At 47.9% G+C, this 17977-nt stretch overlaps 2 protein-coding genes across 2 annotated transcripts; one reads left to right on the top strand and one right to left on the bottom strand.

Moving 5' to 3' along the window:
- The first annotated feature begins 546 nt into the window (after window positions 1-546).
- Window positions 547-1512, top strand: LOC129326404 (olfactory receptor 52P1-like). The gene has a single exon (XM_054974562.1). The coding sequence runs from the start codon at window positions 547-549 to the stop codon at window positions 1510-1512; it is 966 nt and encodes a 321-aa protein (XP_054830537.1).
- A 10556-nt stretch (window positions 1513-12068) lies between these two features.
- LOC129326403 (olfactory receptor 51V1-like) lies at window positions 12069-13034 on the bottom strand. Its single transcript, XM_054974561.1, has one exon. The coding sequence runs from the start codon at window positions 13032-13034 to the stop codon at window positions 12069-12071; it is 966 nt and encodes a 321-aa protein (XP_054830536.1).
- Window positions 13035-17977: the final 4943 nt, after the last annotated feature.

Here is a 17977-nt window from a genome sequence, read left to right as displayed (position 1 = left end):
GAGTAACAGAGGTGGTTTGTCATTGCCTGCCACTGCAACCCTGGTCTTCACTGGAGGTCTCCCAGCCAATTACTAACCAAGGCCGACCCTGCTTAGCTTCTGAGATCTGACTAGATCGGGCTCACCTGGGCTCTCCAGGTCAGGGCCTCTCCCTGTTACAGGCATTGAAATCTGGGCACGGCCAGAGGAGCAAACCTTTTGGCAAGAACTGCGGCCCTGAGCAAAGCAGCCCCACAGGGCCAGGACAAGCCCAGGAGCCTCTCCTCTTAAGTGCGTTTTTGTATTTGTCTGTAATCTGTTTTTTTTGGGGGGGGGGGAGGGAGATTGAAATCCGTAACTAAATACAATTATGTTTCCAAGGAAGCCAGAAACTGAAGACCACTGCCTCAGTCAGAGCTTCACTCAACCTTCGAAGAAGGCCTTGAAGTGTCGCAGAGGATGCTGGTGCACAAGACACACACACACACCCTGTCCACTTCTCACTGTGCATCTTCAGAGATGCCGGGCTGCAGAGGGGAAACCAGGCTGCGGTGCTGTAACTGAGAGATGGCATCCACCAATCTGACACCCTCCATCCCTTCCACGTTCCTCTTGCAAGGCATTCCAGGGCTGGAGGCGTACCACAAGTGGCTCTCAGTGCCGGTGTGCACCATCTATGTGGTGATCATTGCTGGGAACTGCACCATCCTCCTGGTCATCGCGACAGAACCAGCCCTGCACAGGCCCATGTGCTACTTTCTCTGCATGCTGTCTGCCATCGACTTGGCCGCCTCTTCCTCAGCCCTGCCCAAGATGCTCTGCATCTTCTGGTTCCAAAACGGAGAGATTCAAGCCAGTGCCTGCCTGGCCCAGATGTTCTTCATCCACGCCTTGTGCATGATGGAGTCAGCCGTGCTCTTGGCCATGGCACTAGACCGCTATGTGGCCATCTGCTTCCCCCTCAGATACAATTCTGTCGTCACTGGGTCACTGGTGGCAAAGATGGGCATCGCTGCCGTTGTCCGAGGGACACTGCTGATGGGTCCCTGCCCTTTCTTGATCAGAAGGCTGTCCTTCTGTCAGACGAACATCATTCATCACACCTACTGCGAGCACATGGCCGTGGTGAAGCTGGCCTGCGGGGACACCAGCGTCAACCGTGCGTACGGGCTGTGTGTGGCTCTGTTGGTCATCGGAGGAGACTTGCTGTTCATCGGCCTCTCCTACTGCCTGATCGCCCGTGCCGTTCTGAAGCTCTCTTCCCACGAGGCGAGGAGCAAGGCCTTTGGCACCTGCGGCTCCCACATCTGCGTCATCCTCATCTCTTACAGCCCTGCTCTCTTCTCCTTCTTCACTCACCGCTTTGGTCACCGCGTGGCGCCCCATGTTCACATCATGCTGGCCAACCTCTACCTCCTCTTCCCTCCCATGCTGAACCCCATCGTGTACGGAGTGAGGACCAAGGAAATCCGGGAACGGGTCGTTAGGGTGTTCCTGCCAGGCAGGTTCACTGCCAAGTCCAGGACTGGCTGAGCCTTTGTCCCCAAAGCCCACCCTTCCCAGATGAGCTGCAACTGTGAAGAAGGCTGATACAGTCCGCCCTGACTCTTGAGCCTTCCAGAGGATTGCGAGAAGGCCAGAGAAGGGATGCAGGTCTAAGAGCCAGGCAGGTGTCTTTAGGTAGAGCAGTGGTACTCATTCAGTGGCTCAGAGGCCAGATGTGACTCTGTAACATGTGGCCTTTTGCTTTTCTGAGCACTGTTCTCCATGGCTCCAACCCTATGGTCCAGGAAAGAGGGGTGCTTGCCCACTTCTTTAGAAATTGGGTATTTTCAGCATTGCCATGCCCCCAAGGAAAAGCTAGTGGTCCCTCTGTGTGAATTATTGGTCTGTACATATGAGGGTCCTTAGTCTGGAAGGAAAAGCAAAGCTTTAATGCAATAAAGCACGGAGAAACAGTACAAGTTTTCCCCAAAGAAGCTAGGTCACGCACACAGCTTATATACATTTTTGAGGTTATGTTGGCGGGTGACAGAACAAGTAATTGGTAGTGTAACGGTAATAGTTACGTACTCCTCCACATTCCTTACATCATAAACTTCAAAGTATACATTCCATTGCTTTGGAGAATTGATGCAGCAACTACATTAACTATGAAGTCTACAAAATTCCGTCAATATATTAACTACAAAGTCTTGTTTAATGGTTTTAAAGAAAATCATTTTCTGGGGGCTCCTACAGTTCTCTGTCTAATGTCTTAGATCAAAGTGCTTCTACTTTATTTAGACCCACGTTTGATTGTATAATCCCGCACAACATTTCATATAAAGGTCAATCCAAAGCTTCCAGGAACAGGCCAGGACATTATTTTTACCCCTAAGCCTTTATAGTTTCTATAGAACCAAACTGGGATCCATCATAACTCTGACTTGTGGGGCCTTTTCCTCACTCCAGAAACATAAAAGCTAGCAAAGGTTCAGCATGGATGGGAAGCCACAACCCAACTTGCTCAGAAGTATTCTAGTAACGAAAACGGTTACATAGCGGTTCCAGGTAGCTAGCCGTGTTGGTCTGCAGAAGAAGAGCAGGATTTGAGTCCAGTGGCACCTGAGAGACCAAGAGGATTTTCACGGTATGAGCTTTTGAAGAGTCGGAGCTCCCTTCTTCCTTTCACATTGTAATTATAGATTATTGTGTGTTTGGATTGTGGTGCGCTCATAAAATGAGCACATGGGTTTTGCAGTCACAATGGGAATTGTGATTGTGGCGCTCTGCGATCCATGCAGCAAGTACCACAGGAGTGGAGGCTGGCAGTTGAGGCTTGTGAGAAGAAGCCCCCGGGTGGCTCCAGGATTCTCATTCTCAAAGGACCCCAGCAAAGATTCAAGGGTGTTGAAACGGGGTTGGCAACTGCCGTTTAGTACCTTTCCCAATATGAATTTGTAAATAAACAAATACAAACTTTGTTTGTATTTGATCTTTCTACAGAAATCTTCTCATATTTTCAGAGTTTGGGTCTGAGACTCTGCTCTCTGTCAGATGTTACACAATCACGTCAGTTGTGGTTCTCCTCAGTTCCCATGTACGTGGTGCCCAGTTTGGGTCAGGATTAGAGATGGGCATGAACCGGGAAAATGGCAGTTCAGTACAGTTCGGGGTTCATTGCATTTCACAAACCATGAACCGACATGAAATTGCCCGGTTCGTGAACTGGTTCATTTGGTTCGTGAATATGTCACTTCCAAGGCAGCAAGAGGTCTGCAGAAAGCCTCCTGTTGCCTAGGAAACTGACTGATCAGCGCCAGGCTGTCTGCAGTGACAACTGAAAAACGAACCAAACTAACAGCTCTAAAAATTGTCACGGTTAGCCAGAAATGCCTTCCAACGAACCACCGGTTCGCGAACCAAAAAACGGCCCAGTTCATGATGAACTTTGGTTTGTATTTCGGTTCATACCCATCTCTAGTCAGGATCACAGTTCATGTGGAAAAGGGGCATCCTTGACCTAGCACAGGAACTCCTGGTAGATCAGGATCTGCCTTCTACTCACTTCTGCTCTAAGAGATGGCCATGTGGGAGGATCTGTGGAGTTCCTCAGGGCTCAGTGTTGTCAGCCCCACCACGGTTTGACATCTACATGAAATCACCAGGAAAAGTCCTCTGGAGCTACAGAGCAGAGAACCTTTGGGGTGCTGCAGACACTAAGTTCTGTTTTTCCTTTTCCTCCAGTGGAGGTGAAGTGGTGGAAGGCCTGAACCAGAGTTTCAGGCACCCCTGGGCTGGATGGCAATGCCTGCTTGGGGTGAGATTGCACTCTCCCAGAAGGTAGGTTTGCGTGGTTTGGAGATGTTCCTGTATTCGGCTCTGCTTCTGGAATCCCAGGAAGTTCTGACCATGGGCGACTTTATCAGCTGCAGCTAATCCCCCAGGTTTGCCCACCATGAGAAGACCAAACATGGCCACCATCTGCTGACTGCCCACTTAGACAGCTCTGATGCCCTCAAAGATAATGTAGAAACATCACTTCATCCAAACTGCCGTCGCCTGTCTTTTGTCAGGCATGAATAATACAAAATTGTCAATGAAAAATTGTTTACAATCAGGGTCAGTGCCAGGGTTTCTGGTGCCTGAGGTGAGATACCTACTTGCGCCGAGTTCCTTCTCCACAAGGTCTTTAGCTGTAGCAGGCATGAGGCAGCGCACATGCACATCCAGGGGGCGGGGGGAGACACACACAGGCAGCTGGTTGGAGAACTGCCAGGCAGCGCATGCTTAGTGGAAGCAACAGGCACAGACAACAGTCACAGCAAGCCCCACCGAGACAGCCTGGTTGCTTCTGTGCCAGTGCCAGATTGGGGGGGGGTCATCAGGGGCCGGCATGGCGCCTCCTTCAGAGTTCAGCGCTCGAGGTGGCTGCCGGTACTGCCTCCATGGACACGCTGGGCCTGTTTACAATATGCAGTCTAATAAAACTATCACAGAAAATACTTAATGGTGTGCTTGTAATTATTATACCATAATAAATGCCAATAAAGTTGCTTTCGCAGAATTCTTATACAAGTGCACAAAAACACTTTATTTTCATTCTTGCTGGTTTAAGTCATTTCAAGATTATGATGGGTTTGTGCAATAATTGCAAACAAGCTTTTTTACATGATAAGGATCTGTTTACTCGGCACAAGTACTTTATCAGCTTTGTTTACTCAGGACCCAGGTAGAGTGGCTTATGCAATGTTGTTTAGCCAAATGCTCTGATATATTTCTGTAATTGGCACTTGTATAACAATTCTGTGAAAACAACTTAATTTTATTCCTGTTTAATTAAAAAAAACCCATTTCCTGTTGAATATCTCCTTGTTTATTCAAGTGTCTTTAAGGGAGCAATCCTGGTATACATTGGTGGAGATCCCTTGTTACCCCCTCTCGTCCCATCTCCTTGAATGCTTGTTTCCTCAACTCACAAGGAGACATCCCCCCATTTGGGTAACACTGTGACAGTGTTACCCAGTGTTACCTGTGATATGCAGAAGAAAGCATACCATAGCTGTGCTTTGACAACTTCATTGGTCTCCTCTGTGCTTCTGGGACCGATTCAAAATGCCGTTTTAGACCTTTTAAATAAAGGCCTACTGCCTGGTCCCAGAGAACATGACGGAATGGCCCCTCCTATGGGCTTCTTCCCATTTATGCCCACTCCCTCTGCCTTGAATTGAACTTGGGAGCAAACTAGCAGCCCATATAGTTGTTTCAAAATGGGTAACGTGTTCCCAGCAGCAAGCCCCTGACCACAGTCGGACATCACGTCCTACACCTGTTGTGGTTCCCAGGTTGTCTTGAGGAGCAGCCCCTTGTAAACTGCAATGCAGTAATCCAGCCTGCGGTTACAGAAGCATGGATCCGCATGACCGGATTGGCTGAGTCTAGGTAGTGAGAGAGAGTTGGGGCACCAGATGCAGCTGATAGGAGGAGCTCCTGGCCACCGTAGCAACCAGTTTTCCAAAGAGCAAGGCAGGGTCCATGAGCACTCCCAAGCTCTTGATCTGCTCTGAAAAAGCCAACTCCACTCCATCTAGGACAAGTGGATCCAGTCCCTCTAGAATATCAGCCGTCTTGGCCCACAATAAAGCTGTCTTGTCTGGATTCAGCTTCCGTTTGTTCTGCATTAGCCACTGACCACAGCCTGAAAGCACAGGCTCAGAACAAAGACAGATGCATCTGGAGGCTTTGATCATGAAATGCAGAGCTGGGTGCCGTCTGCATATTCATTCATTCATTCATTCATTCATTCATTCATTCATTCATTCATTCATTCATTCATTCATTCATTCATTCAATTTTTAGTCTGGCCTCCCCGCTAGGCAGGCTCAGGGCAGAATACAACATTTTCATAAACAATAAAATATTATTGTCGAAGGCTTTCACGGCCGGAGAACGATGGTTGTTGGGGGTTTTCCGGGCTGTATTGCCGTGGTCTTGGCATTGTAGTTCCTGACGTTTCGCCAGCAGCTGTGGCTGGCATCTTCAGAGGTGTAGCACCAAAAGACAGAGATCTCTCAGTGTCACAGTGTGGAAAACCTACATCTTTTCCACACTGTGACACTGAGAGATCTCTGCCTTTTGGTGCTACACCTCTGAAGATGCCAGCCACAGCTGCTGGCGAAACGTCAGGAACTACAATGCCAAGACCACGGCAATACAGCCCGGAAAACCCCCAACAACCAATAAAATATTACATTTAAACATTGTATAATAGGCATTAAAACATCATACAATACAACATCCTCCTTTAAACATATCATACAATAAAACATCCACCTCAGATGACGACGATAGAATAGTAACCATAAAGTGCTGCGTTTCAGTCTGGCCCACAGGCCCACATACAGGGTGGCGGACAGGTGTTTTATATTTTATTTTATGTTTTATGTGGCCGGTGGGGCCCAGCCTCGCCTCCACCATGTGCCTGGCGGAACATCTCTGTCTTACAGGCCCGGCTGGAACTCTACCCTAAAGCTGCGGCCAACCTCATTCAGCGGCCTCGCATATATATTAAATAGCTTTGGTGAGAGAATAGGACCCTGGGGCGCTCTCCAAGACAAATCCCACCCAGCCGGTTCTGTTCTTGTGGAGATTCTTTTGTGTCCAGTCAGACAGAGAAGAATGAAAGCCCTGAATGGCTAAGCCTTTAACACCGACTCTGTATTTGGTGGATAAGAACGAACTAGACAGCTGAGTCAAAGGCCACTGAGATACCGAGTTATCAACAGGGAGGATCATCCCTGTCCGACTTCAGGTCAAGATCATCCACCAGTGCAACAAAAGCTGCCTCAGTCCCAAATCCAGGCCTGCCCACCTACTAACAGATCTGTTGCTAGCCCTGCACACCTGAAGTGCCCAGGTGAGCTCTCAGCTGGTGCCAGAAGCCGCCAGAGCTCAACAGCAGGGTGTGTGTTGTGTATTGGCCTCAGCTTCAATAAAAGTTAGGCTCCTCTGGCTTCAATTTTCATTGGATGTTACAGTTGGCAGCAGCCAATCGGTCCTCTCTGAATAAAGACCAATCACTATTGTGTAAATATGTTATACTGTACGTAGTTCATGCAAATGATGGTATTCTAGGGTGCATGTTGCTATTGGTTGATGGTTAATACAGGGGCGGGGTTTATTTCTATAGATTGGGCTTCTGTTGAACTGGAGTTGTCTGTCTGTTCTGGCTTGCAACAAAGTAGGTTGTGTTGAGCTGAAATCACTCTGGGCTGAAATCATTACAAGCACCAGGCTCAGTATATACAGTGCATCTGTATGTGGGGGGTGTTGTGAGAAAATGGTGCTTGGGGGAGACCCAGCTGGGCCCCGCAACTCCCCCTGGGTTCGCCATTCAGGTTGCCTCTTACCAAGGCAGACTAAATATTCTAGCTATCCCTATCTAAAGAGGGTACACTCTATACAAAAGTAAGATGCTTAACCAAATCTGAAAGTTTATTGTATATCTATCGAAAGTTATAATGCAAACCACAAAGTAAAGCAACTTAACACTAAGACTTAAGAAATAAATATATAGGTTAAAGGCTTAAGGCTAAATGTACCAACACACTATTTTCCTCTTATATCTATTTTATTTCTATTTCACTCCTCCTTCCTAAGTTTCCCTGCCAATTGGCAGTGCAGCAATGAAGGGATTTTGGCTCCTCCTTTTATAGGCCCAAGTTGGGGTGTTGTGTACAAAAAACTACTATCAGTGGGTCCACTTTGTTCCTTTCCCAGGAACCAGTGGTCCCATAAATTAAAACATCTTCTACAGGTCACAGAAAGGAATTTCACACTCTTGCTTGCCCAGGCTCCACCAACGTACTTCAAAACAAGATAAAGATGATCTGAAACCCCTCCATCTAAATGACCTGCTGTAATTTAGAAGCAAGGCTAAAGACCTTGCATACAATTATGTGTCAATTGGTGCTAATTAACTTAATGTTCTTCCCCTTTCCCCAGAAAGCGAAGCTCCAGCCAGCCTTCAGGGAATTACAGAAAAGGCGAAAGCTTTCCCTGAGGCTTTTAGGAACTTGTCAAAGAGCCTGAGTTGGATCCATGTTAGTATTGGCCTGGTTTCAGAGCCCACCCCCCCAAATTCTACCACAAGGGGGAGATCAGCAGAGAGACGGCCTGCTTGCCTGGGCCGGCCACCGTCCTAGACGCTAGGGTTGCCAGCTCCAAGTTGGGAAATTCCTGGAGATTTGGGCGGTGAAACCTGGAGAAACTTGGAGAAAATGGGGTTTGGGGAGGGAATGGACCTTGACATGGCGTAATTCCATAGAGTCCACCCCAAAAGTAGCCATTTTCTCCAGGTGAACTGATCTCTGTGGCCTGGAGGCCAGTTGTAATTCTGGGAGATCCCCAGCCACCACCTGGAGACTGGCAACCCTACTAGACGCACTTCTATGGAGTGCATCGGTTCAGGCTCTGAAGTCCGTGAAGGCCTTTGGGGAAGGGAGACTTGCCGTAGCCTAGCAACAGGGATGGCGAGGGGGCTCCTGATTGGCTGATGGCGTGAGGGAAGGAGGCGCCTCAGGGAGAAAGAAAGAAAAATCTACTGGGGGAAAAGGGGGGGGATCCCTTAAGTTTCTTCAGGGGGAAAAGGCAGTTGAACGTATTCCGTGTTTACTTAGCTAGTTCAACAAGAGACAGTTCAGTGTTTGGGGTTTGTCTTATGAGAGTCCCTGGGACTTCACACATGCTCACCTATATTAATAAGCCACGACATACATAAGCCTGTGTCTTCGGGTTGCCAGGTCCAGGTTGGGAGATTCCTGGAGACTTTGGGGTGAGGCCTGGAGAGGGCAAGTTTTGGGGAGGGAAGGGACCTCAGAATGGTATACTACCATAGAGCCCACCCTCCAAAGCTGCCTTTTTCTCCAGGGGAAGTGATCTCTGCCGCCTGGAGACCAGTTGTAATTCCGGGAGATCTCCAGCCACCACCTGGAGGCTGGCAACCCTATTGTGCCTTGAGCTTCTGGCAGCTGTGTGGAAATCCCCCCAGAGAAGAGAAAGAAGGGGAGGCCACGAGGGGGCTGAGCGGCTGAGAGCAGCGCTTGGGAGGGCAGCCTGGGAGTTGAACCCCTGGACGCTGCGGGAGCGGTGGGTTACACAGAATGGTACGGGTAAGAAGGAAGCCATGTTTGGAGGAGGAGGAGAAGTTGTGCTGGTTGTCATTAAGCCAGCTGGTGGAACTGCCGCAATTAGGCCCAAGCAGGGCTGCCGAGAGCCACTTCGGGTCCCCCGGCGAAGAGTCCACCTGCCGCTCTCTGTATGACCCTGTTTCAAACCTGACCTGCATCTCCCAGGTGAACCTGATCTCAGCAGATCTCTCAGTTAGTAATTGGGTGGGAAACCTCCAAGGAAGACCAGGGTTGCAGAGGCAGGCAATGACTACCCTCTGTTAGTCTCTTGCCATGAAAACCCTGCCAGGGGACACCGTAAGTCAGGGTATGGTGACTTGAGGGCACGCTCCGCCAGATAAGAAACAGCAAAGGAAGGTGAACAGGATTGTTAAAGAATAGATTTTACTGTATTTATTTATTCAAAATATTTTAGAATGTATGATTTATAGTATGCATGTTGGTTATTCAACTCTCCTGGGTCCTGAGCAGGTTTCTTTAGGAACAGAGGCGCCACTGCCCACTTTATGGCAAGGGACCACCCCCCTTTCTCAGGGATACATTTGCTCTCTCCTGGACTCCGCATGCCAGGCACCCCTCCCAGCAGATTTACACTGCAATCCTCAGCAGAGTTACTCCAGTCTCAGCCCATTGATTTCAGCGGGCTTAGACTGGAGTAACTCTGTTGAGGATTGCACTATTAAACACCCAGGAAGGGCAAGGGTTGTATAATCAGGTGAGAGCCAGTTTGGTGTAGTGGTTAAGAGCGCGGGACACTAATTTGGAGAGCCGGGTTCGATTCCCCATTCCTCCACTTGAAGCCAGCTGTGTGGCCTTGGGTCAGTCACAGCTTCTAGCTCTCTCGGCCCCACCCACCTCACAGGGTGTTTGTTTGTTGTGAGGATAATAATGACGTACTTTGTAAACCACTCTGAGTGGGTGTTAAGTCATCCTGAAGGGCGGTATATAAGCTGAATATTATTGTTATTAGTAGGTCTCAAACTGCCAAGCATTCTCTCCACTTCCTGACAAACTGAAAAGTATCCCAAACAACGGGATATGTCAGCACCCTGGGACCATCCAATTCTGTCAGTGCTAATGTAGAGCCCAAGTTGGAGCAGAGGCAAGAGATCTTATCCACATAGTGAGGAGAAAAATGATTGCAGCAGGCTGCAGAGCAGTCCACCTCCTCCTGCAGACCAGAACCCGATAGGCCCCCAACCGCCCAGATGCAGAGGAGGGAGCCGTGTTAGTCTGTGGTAGCAAAATCAAAAAGAGTCCAGTAGCACCTTCAAGACTAACCAACTTTACTGTAGCATAAGCTTTCGAGAATCACAGTTCCCTTCGTCAGATGCATGGTACAGAAACTGGTCAAATATAGAAGAGGAGGGGGGAGGAGGGGAGGAGAGAGAAGATGCAGTTAGGGGGGGAGAGGGAGGGTGCAACCAAAACATTCCTTTGCTAGTAAATGTAAGCATCTCCTTTTGGTGTGGGGGTCAGTTGGCTTGTGTGAGGCTTCAAAGGAGTTGGCCGTGTTAGTTTGTAGCAGCAAAACAGCTAGACCATCCAATTCCTATGCAGTATAAGCCTTCGATAACCACAGCTCTCCCTGGGCTATCTACGTGAGCTGCACCAGGTATAAACACGCCAAACTAGAACTTGGGGGGGGGCAGCAAAAAAGGGAAAGACATCCAGGGTCTGAGCTTTCATCAATCAGAGATCCCTTCTTCAGGAAGATGAAAGGCAGAAAGATTGAGAAAGATGGAAATCCTGCAGGCAGGCAGCCCCTCCCCCCACCATCAAGTTTGTGCTGTTCTGCACTGAGAACTTGGGAGGGTTGTACTGCAACAGGATCAAGCCATTTCCATCACCTGGGGAGGGGGGCAGAAAATCCAGCAGGCAGGTGAAGAGAGCTCCCTGGATTGCTCATTTCTAAAACCATCAAGCCCACCGTCTCCTTTGCCTAACCTGAAAGTGCTTGGTAGCTTGGTCTTTCACTTCCACTCTCGTTCCCTGATTTCTCTGCCAAAATACTATTTAACAATGAGAGCTTCTAACATCGCTTTCCACTCTCTTAATGAATGCTGCGCAACTAGAAAGCAAGCTGGAAGAAAAGTCAGAACTTTAAAGGAACCCAGGGCAAAGTGCATAATCTTGGGCAAGGAGCTTTCTTCAGGGAAAGCAGAAGAAAAACAGTAACACCGAGGGTACAGATAAGCAAGCACAGAACAACCATGCAAAGAGTAGCTACAGCTCTGGCAGACCTGGAGGCAGGAAACCAAAAGGGAGACGGCAACCAAGAAATCAGAAGAAGGTTGAGGCTTGGAAGAGCAGCTGTGAGGGAACTAGAAGAGATCCTTAAAGACAGGGATGCCTCTCTGGGGACCATCAAGAAAAAGCAAACTAAATTATTCTCCAGTATTATGTATGGATGTGAAAGTTGGACAGTGAAGAAAGCGGACAGGAAAAAAATGGATTCATTTGAAATGTGGTGCTGGAGGAGAGTTTTGGGGATACCATGCCCAAAAAGATAAATAAGTGGGTACCAGATCAAATCAAGCCTGAATTCTCCCTAGAAGCTAAAAAGACAAAACTGAGGCTGTCATACTTCGGCCACATCATGAAAAGACCAGATTCTCTGGAAAAGTCAATAGTGCTAGGAAAAGTGGAAGGCAGCAGGAAAAAGAGGAAGACCTAAAACCAGATGACTTGACTCAGTATAAGAAGTCACGTCCTCCAGTTTGCAAGATCTGAGCAATGCTGTTAATGATAGGATGTTTCGGAGGTCTTGACGGCACGTAACGTAACGTAACGTAACGTAACGTAACGCACATGGCACAAAACTGATGACTGTGAAATGAGAGTTAGTAGCCCAGATGCTGCTCCGTCAGCCTTATTTTGTTTCTCTAGACTGTCTTGAGTGAGACTATTTCATTTATTTTAGCTCCCTTTTCTTCCAAAAGGATTCAAGGCAGAAGTTATTCTGAGGATCCGGGTGTAGATCTGCTTTGTTTTGATGCTGTAGATGACGGGGTTCATCAGGGGTGGGAGAAGGATGTAGATGTTGCCCATAATGACATGGAGAAGGGGAGAGGCATGCTGGCTGAACCGGTGCACAATGGAGAGCCCGAGCACTGGGACGTAGAAGACCAGGACGGCGCAGATGTGGGAGATGCAGGTGCCCAGGGCCTTCTGGTGGCCTTCATTCCCAGCACTCATGCCCAGGACTGCCTTCAAGATCAGGCTGTAGGAGATGAGGATGAAGAGGAGATCACAGCCCAAGGTGAAAAGGATAATGGTGAGGCCATAGAAACTGGTGACGGTTGTGTCGGCGCATGCTAGGCGGATCACGTCTTGGTGCACACAGAATGAGTGAGAAAGGATTTTAACTGGACAATAGGGAAAATGCAGGAGGATATACACGGGGGGGATTAAGGTCAAGGTGCTTCTTAGCAGGAGGATCAGGCCAATTCTGGCCACTCGACTGGCGGTCAGCAGAGCTGCATATCTCAGAGGAAAGCAGATGGCAAGGTAGCGGTCCACAGACATGGCAAAGAGCACAGCTGACTCCATGAAGGATAAAGAGTGGAAGGTGTAGGCTTGAGAAAGGCATTCGTGTAAGCTGATCTTCCTCAGCTGGAACCAGAGGACGCCCATCACAGTAGGCATGGTGGTGATGCAGAGACACAGGTCGGTGGTAGCCAGCATGGCCAGGAAATAGTACATGGGCTGGTGCAGGCTCGGCTCTGTCCGTATGATGTACAGAATGGTGCAGTTGCCCAGCACTGCAAACAGGTAGGCGGAAAAAATTGGGATGCCAATCCAGCAGTGCGCTGCCTCCATCCCTGGGAAGCCAAGCAGGGTAAACCGTATGATGCTGTGATTGGCTTGAGTTAACAGTGCCATGGTGAGCCACAAGTCGTATTTAAAATTCTGTGAAATACAAGAAAGTACTGAAACCAAAGTCACTTGGAAATTCAACAGGGAGTCTCACTGTTAAAATTCCACACACCTGCCTGGATGATCCCTAACGCTGCTGGCCAGGTGGCAGAACAAAAAGAGCGAGTCGCCTGAATAGAGAATAGACGTTGGTCATGAGAAGTCAGAGAATCTTCACACGTCCTAGAAAGGCACCAAGGGTGCAGAGACATGTCTCTCTCTGGGCAGGTTTTGGATATTGTCCTCTCTCCCAGGAAACAGGGCTTCCTAATGGAAAATCCACTGAGATGTTTGCAGAGTCCACTGGCAGGCAACCTGATCAGTCAACAGTCAGAACTATTCTGCGGCAACAGGAATGTGCCCATCCTCCAGGACACAATAATAGGCTGGAGAATCAGCTCAAGCTTCCTTGTGAGCAGGAAAGAACTTAGAAAAGTTTGAGATGGTTTCCGGGAGGATCCTTCCCTGGCTGTTTCTGGAACCAGGATGCTGAAGGGTTTTGGGAAAGATGCTCTCTTACCTGCAACTGTGCAGATATTCTTTCAGTCCAAGGCAGGACCCTCCGTTCTTTGTCTCCGTTGCGTTCCAGGCAGCTCGGAGAAGAAGAGCGTTGTCTGTGCTGCAGTCTTGAGTCTCTTGCTCTGAAGGAAGCACCTGAGGGCAGCCTTGGCTGTCTGGGAGTATTTATAGAGGGGAGCCCTTGAGGGATGCTGCAATTGAGGGATGCTCAACTCAGCGGAGGGGGATTTGCTACAGGAGCTCTGAGCCCCTCCGGGGGGGGGGAAGCCTCCTCTGAGCAAGCGCTGGCTCCTGTTGTTGGCCTTCCCAACTCACATGGCCTGGGCAGGTGCAGGGTCTCAAGTGATGCTGCACAGCTGAAGCCCTGTCGTAGGAACCCCCAGAAATTATGGCACTTGTACTTCTTAATTCGGTCTCTGCTGAGGTTTGGAATAAATCATGTGGCCAACTGACAAGGGGACTCCCAGGGATGGTCAGCAGTGCTCTAAAGCAGTCCTTGCACCACCAAGGGGAAGCAACCCCTGTTCTGCTGAAAGGTCTGCCTGAAGGGGATCACATACCACCGCCCCCCCACCCGAACCATAGCAGCGTCTCAGTCATTAGACCTCATGAGCCTTAATGCATGGAAGGACCGACCAGATGTTCACCCTTGTCATAAACTCATCGGCTTCCCCGAGCAGAGGGCCCCATGCTTCCAGTCTTTTGTCCCCCCTGGATCCTCTCAGGCCCACCGTCATTCTGGACACCCATTGTTTTACCAACTCTGAATGACATTTTCTCACCTCACCATTAAAATGCAAACCCACCAATAAAGTTTAAACTTTCCATCCTTGACCCAATCAGGGCCCAAGAGTAACTAAGTCCTTACTCTCCCGGGACATTGTGCCGATAAAAGTAGCCCTCGAAACGCCAGTACTTTGCAGTTAGCCACAGCAGCCGCTTTCCCTGGGCTGTTTCGCTCCTGCCCCTGTGACTTTGCACAGGACACTGGGAGACTCTGAGCGGCCCCCTTTCTTTGCACTCTGCACCAGATCACCACCAGGGCTTGCCTGGTGCACAAGTGTTGTGTGTACTCTCTTCTTCGGACCCCCCAGGACATCCCCCCTCTTCAGAACAGGCTCATACGTTTTCATTTGCACTTTTATTGGCCCATTTTGTATTATGCAGAATTAAGTGATGGTAGGGTAGGCTGTTGCAGCCCCTTGAATCCTCAGAGGCCCAGAGTGGGAACAGGAATAAAGCACACTATTGGGGGGGGGGAGAGCATGTGAATCCTCACCTCCCAGGGTAATGGGAGCCACCACCAGTTCCTCTTAACTAATGCAAAGCTGAGGGACCGAGGACTCAGGTCTCCAGACTTTCCAGGTGTTAATCAAGAAGTCAGCCCTGCAAGTTAGAACACATGTAGGCTGAGTTCCACAAAGACAATCCTTTGTTAGCTGTAGTAGCCAAATAGGCCAAAGTACTGCATATAGACTGAAGCCCCCCCCCCCAATAACACCACAGAAGTATAATGAATAACGTTAATTAAGAAGTGGGCAAAAGATTAAATATAGAAAGTGTGCAAGACAAGAAAGAAAATCATAAAACTAAATAACTGCTCTAAAATACTGTTCAAGTTTTGGTCCCCTATCCCAGACCATACCTTGTCAGGTTAGAACCACAAGCGTTGACGTAGAACGCTGAAGTCCCAAATCCAGATGAGGGACTTGACTACCTAAGCGGGTGCTCAAGTCCAGCGCACACAACGGCATGTAAGCAGCAGGTATACCAGCAGCAGCAGCAGCAGCAGACTAGAACGCAGACCCTTACTTCACGCCAGGCTGCCTGCAGCACCGCCTGATGCTGCTTGGCCAATCCACGGGTGTTGCCAGGACATATGGCCCTGCTCCTCTGCGAGGGGAGCACGTGTGGAATCACAGCCATTGACTCTCAGACAGGGATTCTTGTGCGAATGAGACGGGATATGAGTGCGAAGCTCCCTCCTGGTCACTGGCCTTGAAGCTCTCCAGCCCCGTCATCTCATCGGCCCCTGTGCGCCTCAGTTCCAACTTCCAGCCCATCCCTTCATCTCTCTGGAAACTGCAAAGTCATAGCGACTGTAATTTCCCAGAGATGGGCCTTCTAGGGCCTAACCAAGCCCCAAAGCCTAAATCGAAAATGTAAAAAACCCCAAAATGGACCGAGAGCCGCCAGTTCCTTGACATAAACATTCGTTTATTATTGCTTTTGTATGTGCGAGCGTGTGTGTTTCGGTACCTGCTCAATCCTTAGTGTGCCTCTTCACAAGCAAAAGTCTTCTTTCCGGGTCGGAGATTCAGCCTGAACCTGGTCTGACCGTTCCTTACTGAAGACAAGGGCGCATAAGGCCCCAACAGCCCACAAAAAGGAGGGACCTGCTAAAATTGCCTGCCCACGGGAGCTCATGGACCCTTCTGGATTCCAAAATGCTCGGGGGGCTTTTAGAATTTCAAGCCTAGGCCACGATGGAAGTTCGGAACAGGAAACTCCCGGAAGCCGTTGAAAAAGCTTGCTCCTCATCGACCTCTCCTGCCTTGAGGCAGAAGCCAGCTCCATATTTTATCATGGAGCTGAGCAGGGCCTCTGAGAGGAATTTTATGAGGTGGAGCAAAAAAATTTCCTGTTTCATTAGCCGTCTTTTTTTTTATCCATAATGGTTTTAAGCATAAGGTCAAAAAGGGTTAAAAAATATGCTTTGTATTTACCTAAAAATGAGCTTTCCTTGCCTTTTTTTGTGAAAAATTTCTAACGACAGCACCAAAATTAATTGTTCTGGCAATGTTTGATTCAATATTCAGCCTGGTCAAATCCCAAGATGTTCTTGAGGCACTGTAGACCTTAAAAAATTCTTAATCAGCTTGAGTTTGCTAAATGATGTCTCTGCAGAAGCTGCTGTTGCTGGAATTGTTAAAATAATTCATCAGCTGACACAAACATTTGGAAACAGGTCACCAAGCCTGTATTCTGTTAATATGTTCAACAGATCCAGTGGTTTCAACTGTGCATTTCCAAAATTTGCCTTAGGTACTAAAGGTAAATGCTGCATTTCTGTCAAAAAATCCTCATAATTAAGGTCATTAGGATATTGTTTTGATAAAAATAAACCTTTTTCTTTCAAGTCACTTTCAGACATGGTGAGGTATTTCTGTAAGAAATTGAACTTTTCAGCCAACTGCTTCACAGCACTGGATCTTACATGTTAATCCTGCTATAACACTGTCTACCAAAACATAAAACACAGACTTCCTGAAGTAGGCTTCTTCTGGTGAATCATCTGGGTCATTCATTTCCAGCAAGTTACCATCAGGTCTGTTATCATGCAGCCTCGCCCTCTTGTGCGTAACTCCACCACATCCACGAGAGAATTTTATTTCTATCTTAAGGGTAGATGCAACAATTTTGGCTTCATTCCACATGCATTTCCAGTTGTTTTGAAGAAAACACAAAATATCTATCTATTGAATGAATCCCCAAATCTTATTTATTTATTTATTTATTTATTTATTCAATTTATATACCGCCCATCCCCAGGGGCTCTGGGCGGTGAACAGTTAAAATCGATAAAAACAAAAACTAAAATCAATATACAAATAATAAAACAAATTAACAAGGTGCAGTGGTGGGGCCATACTTAACTTTTTAAAAAATTTCTTCCCTAGGCATTAGCTAGTTGGTCACCCCTTTGAAACTGGACCACACCATTTTAGGTACCAGGAAAATGGAGAGCATGAACATGTACAGAGTGCACATTCCTTGTCAATGTTCTCTCCAGGCTGTACACATGCAGATGGGGTTTTTCATTGCTTCAGAAAGACAGCACTCAGTTTTAGGAATTGTCCTTTTCTGCAATAGATACCACCTCTCCATTTCAAAATGGAATGGAAATTGAAAGAGGGGCTTAGGAGTGGCTGAAGCAGCCCCCCCACACACACATTACCATGAAAAAACTGTTCTTCCATACACAGCAAAACAAAAACAAAAACTCAAAAAACAGAAAACAGCAGCAACAACCTTGCTGAAAGCTATTTCAACAAGGAAACATTGGGCCTACCCTTTCCCAGTTTTCCATTTCCAAAATACAATGTAATGATAATGTAACTGAAAAGTAAAATAAAATACTTTCATTTTCCCTATTAAAAGGAACAGAAACTGGTCCTTAACAGAGTAGTACTGATTGCAGAGAAAATGTGGTGATGGGTGGTTGGAACGTGCTGGCTGGCGTGAGTGTGAAAGTTTTAGAAAAGATTTCATTTTAGAAAACTAAATTATTTAAATTATAAATTCTTAATAAACACACGAATACATATGAGCAAAAGACAGGAACAAAGGCCCAAAGTATCATGGAAATTGTAACATGATACAACAGGAGG

The sequence above is a fragment of the Eublepharis macularius genome, chromosome 3 (genome assembly GCF_028583425.1).
Source record: "Eublepharis macularius isolate TG4126 chromosome 3, MPM_Emac_v1.0, whole genome shotgun sequence".
Classification (NCBI taxonomy): domain Eukaryota; kingdom Metazoa; phylum Chordata; class Lepidosauria; order Squamata; family Eublepharidae; genus Eublepharis; species Eublepharis macularius.
The sequence above is the reverse complement of the archived record's forward strand: the minus strand, read 5'-3'. Positions and strand labels throughout refer to the sequence as shown.

Excerpts from the sequence above, each read along its gene's own strand:
- LOC129326404 (XM_054974562.1), top strand. The coding sequence starts at position 547 with ATGGCATCCACCAATCTGACACCCTCCATCCCTTCCACGTTCCTCTTG.
- LOC129326403 (XM_054974561.1), bottom strand. The coding sequence starts at position 13,034 with ATGGCACTGTTAACTCAAGCCAATCACAGCATCATACGGTTTACCCTG.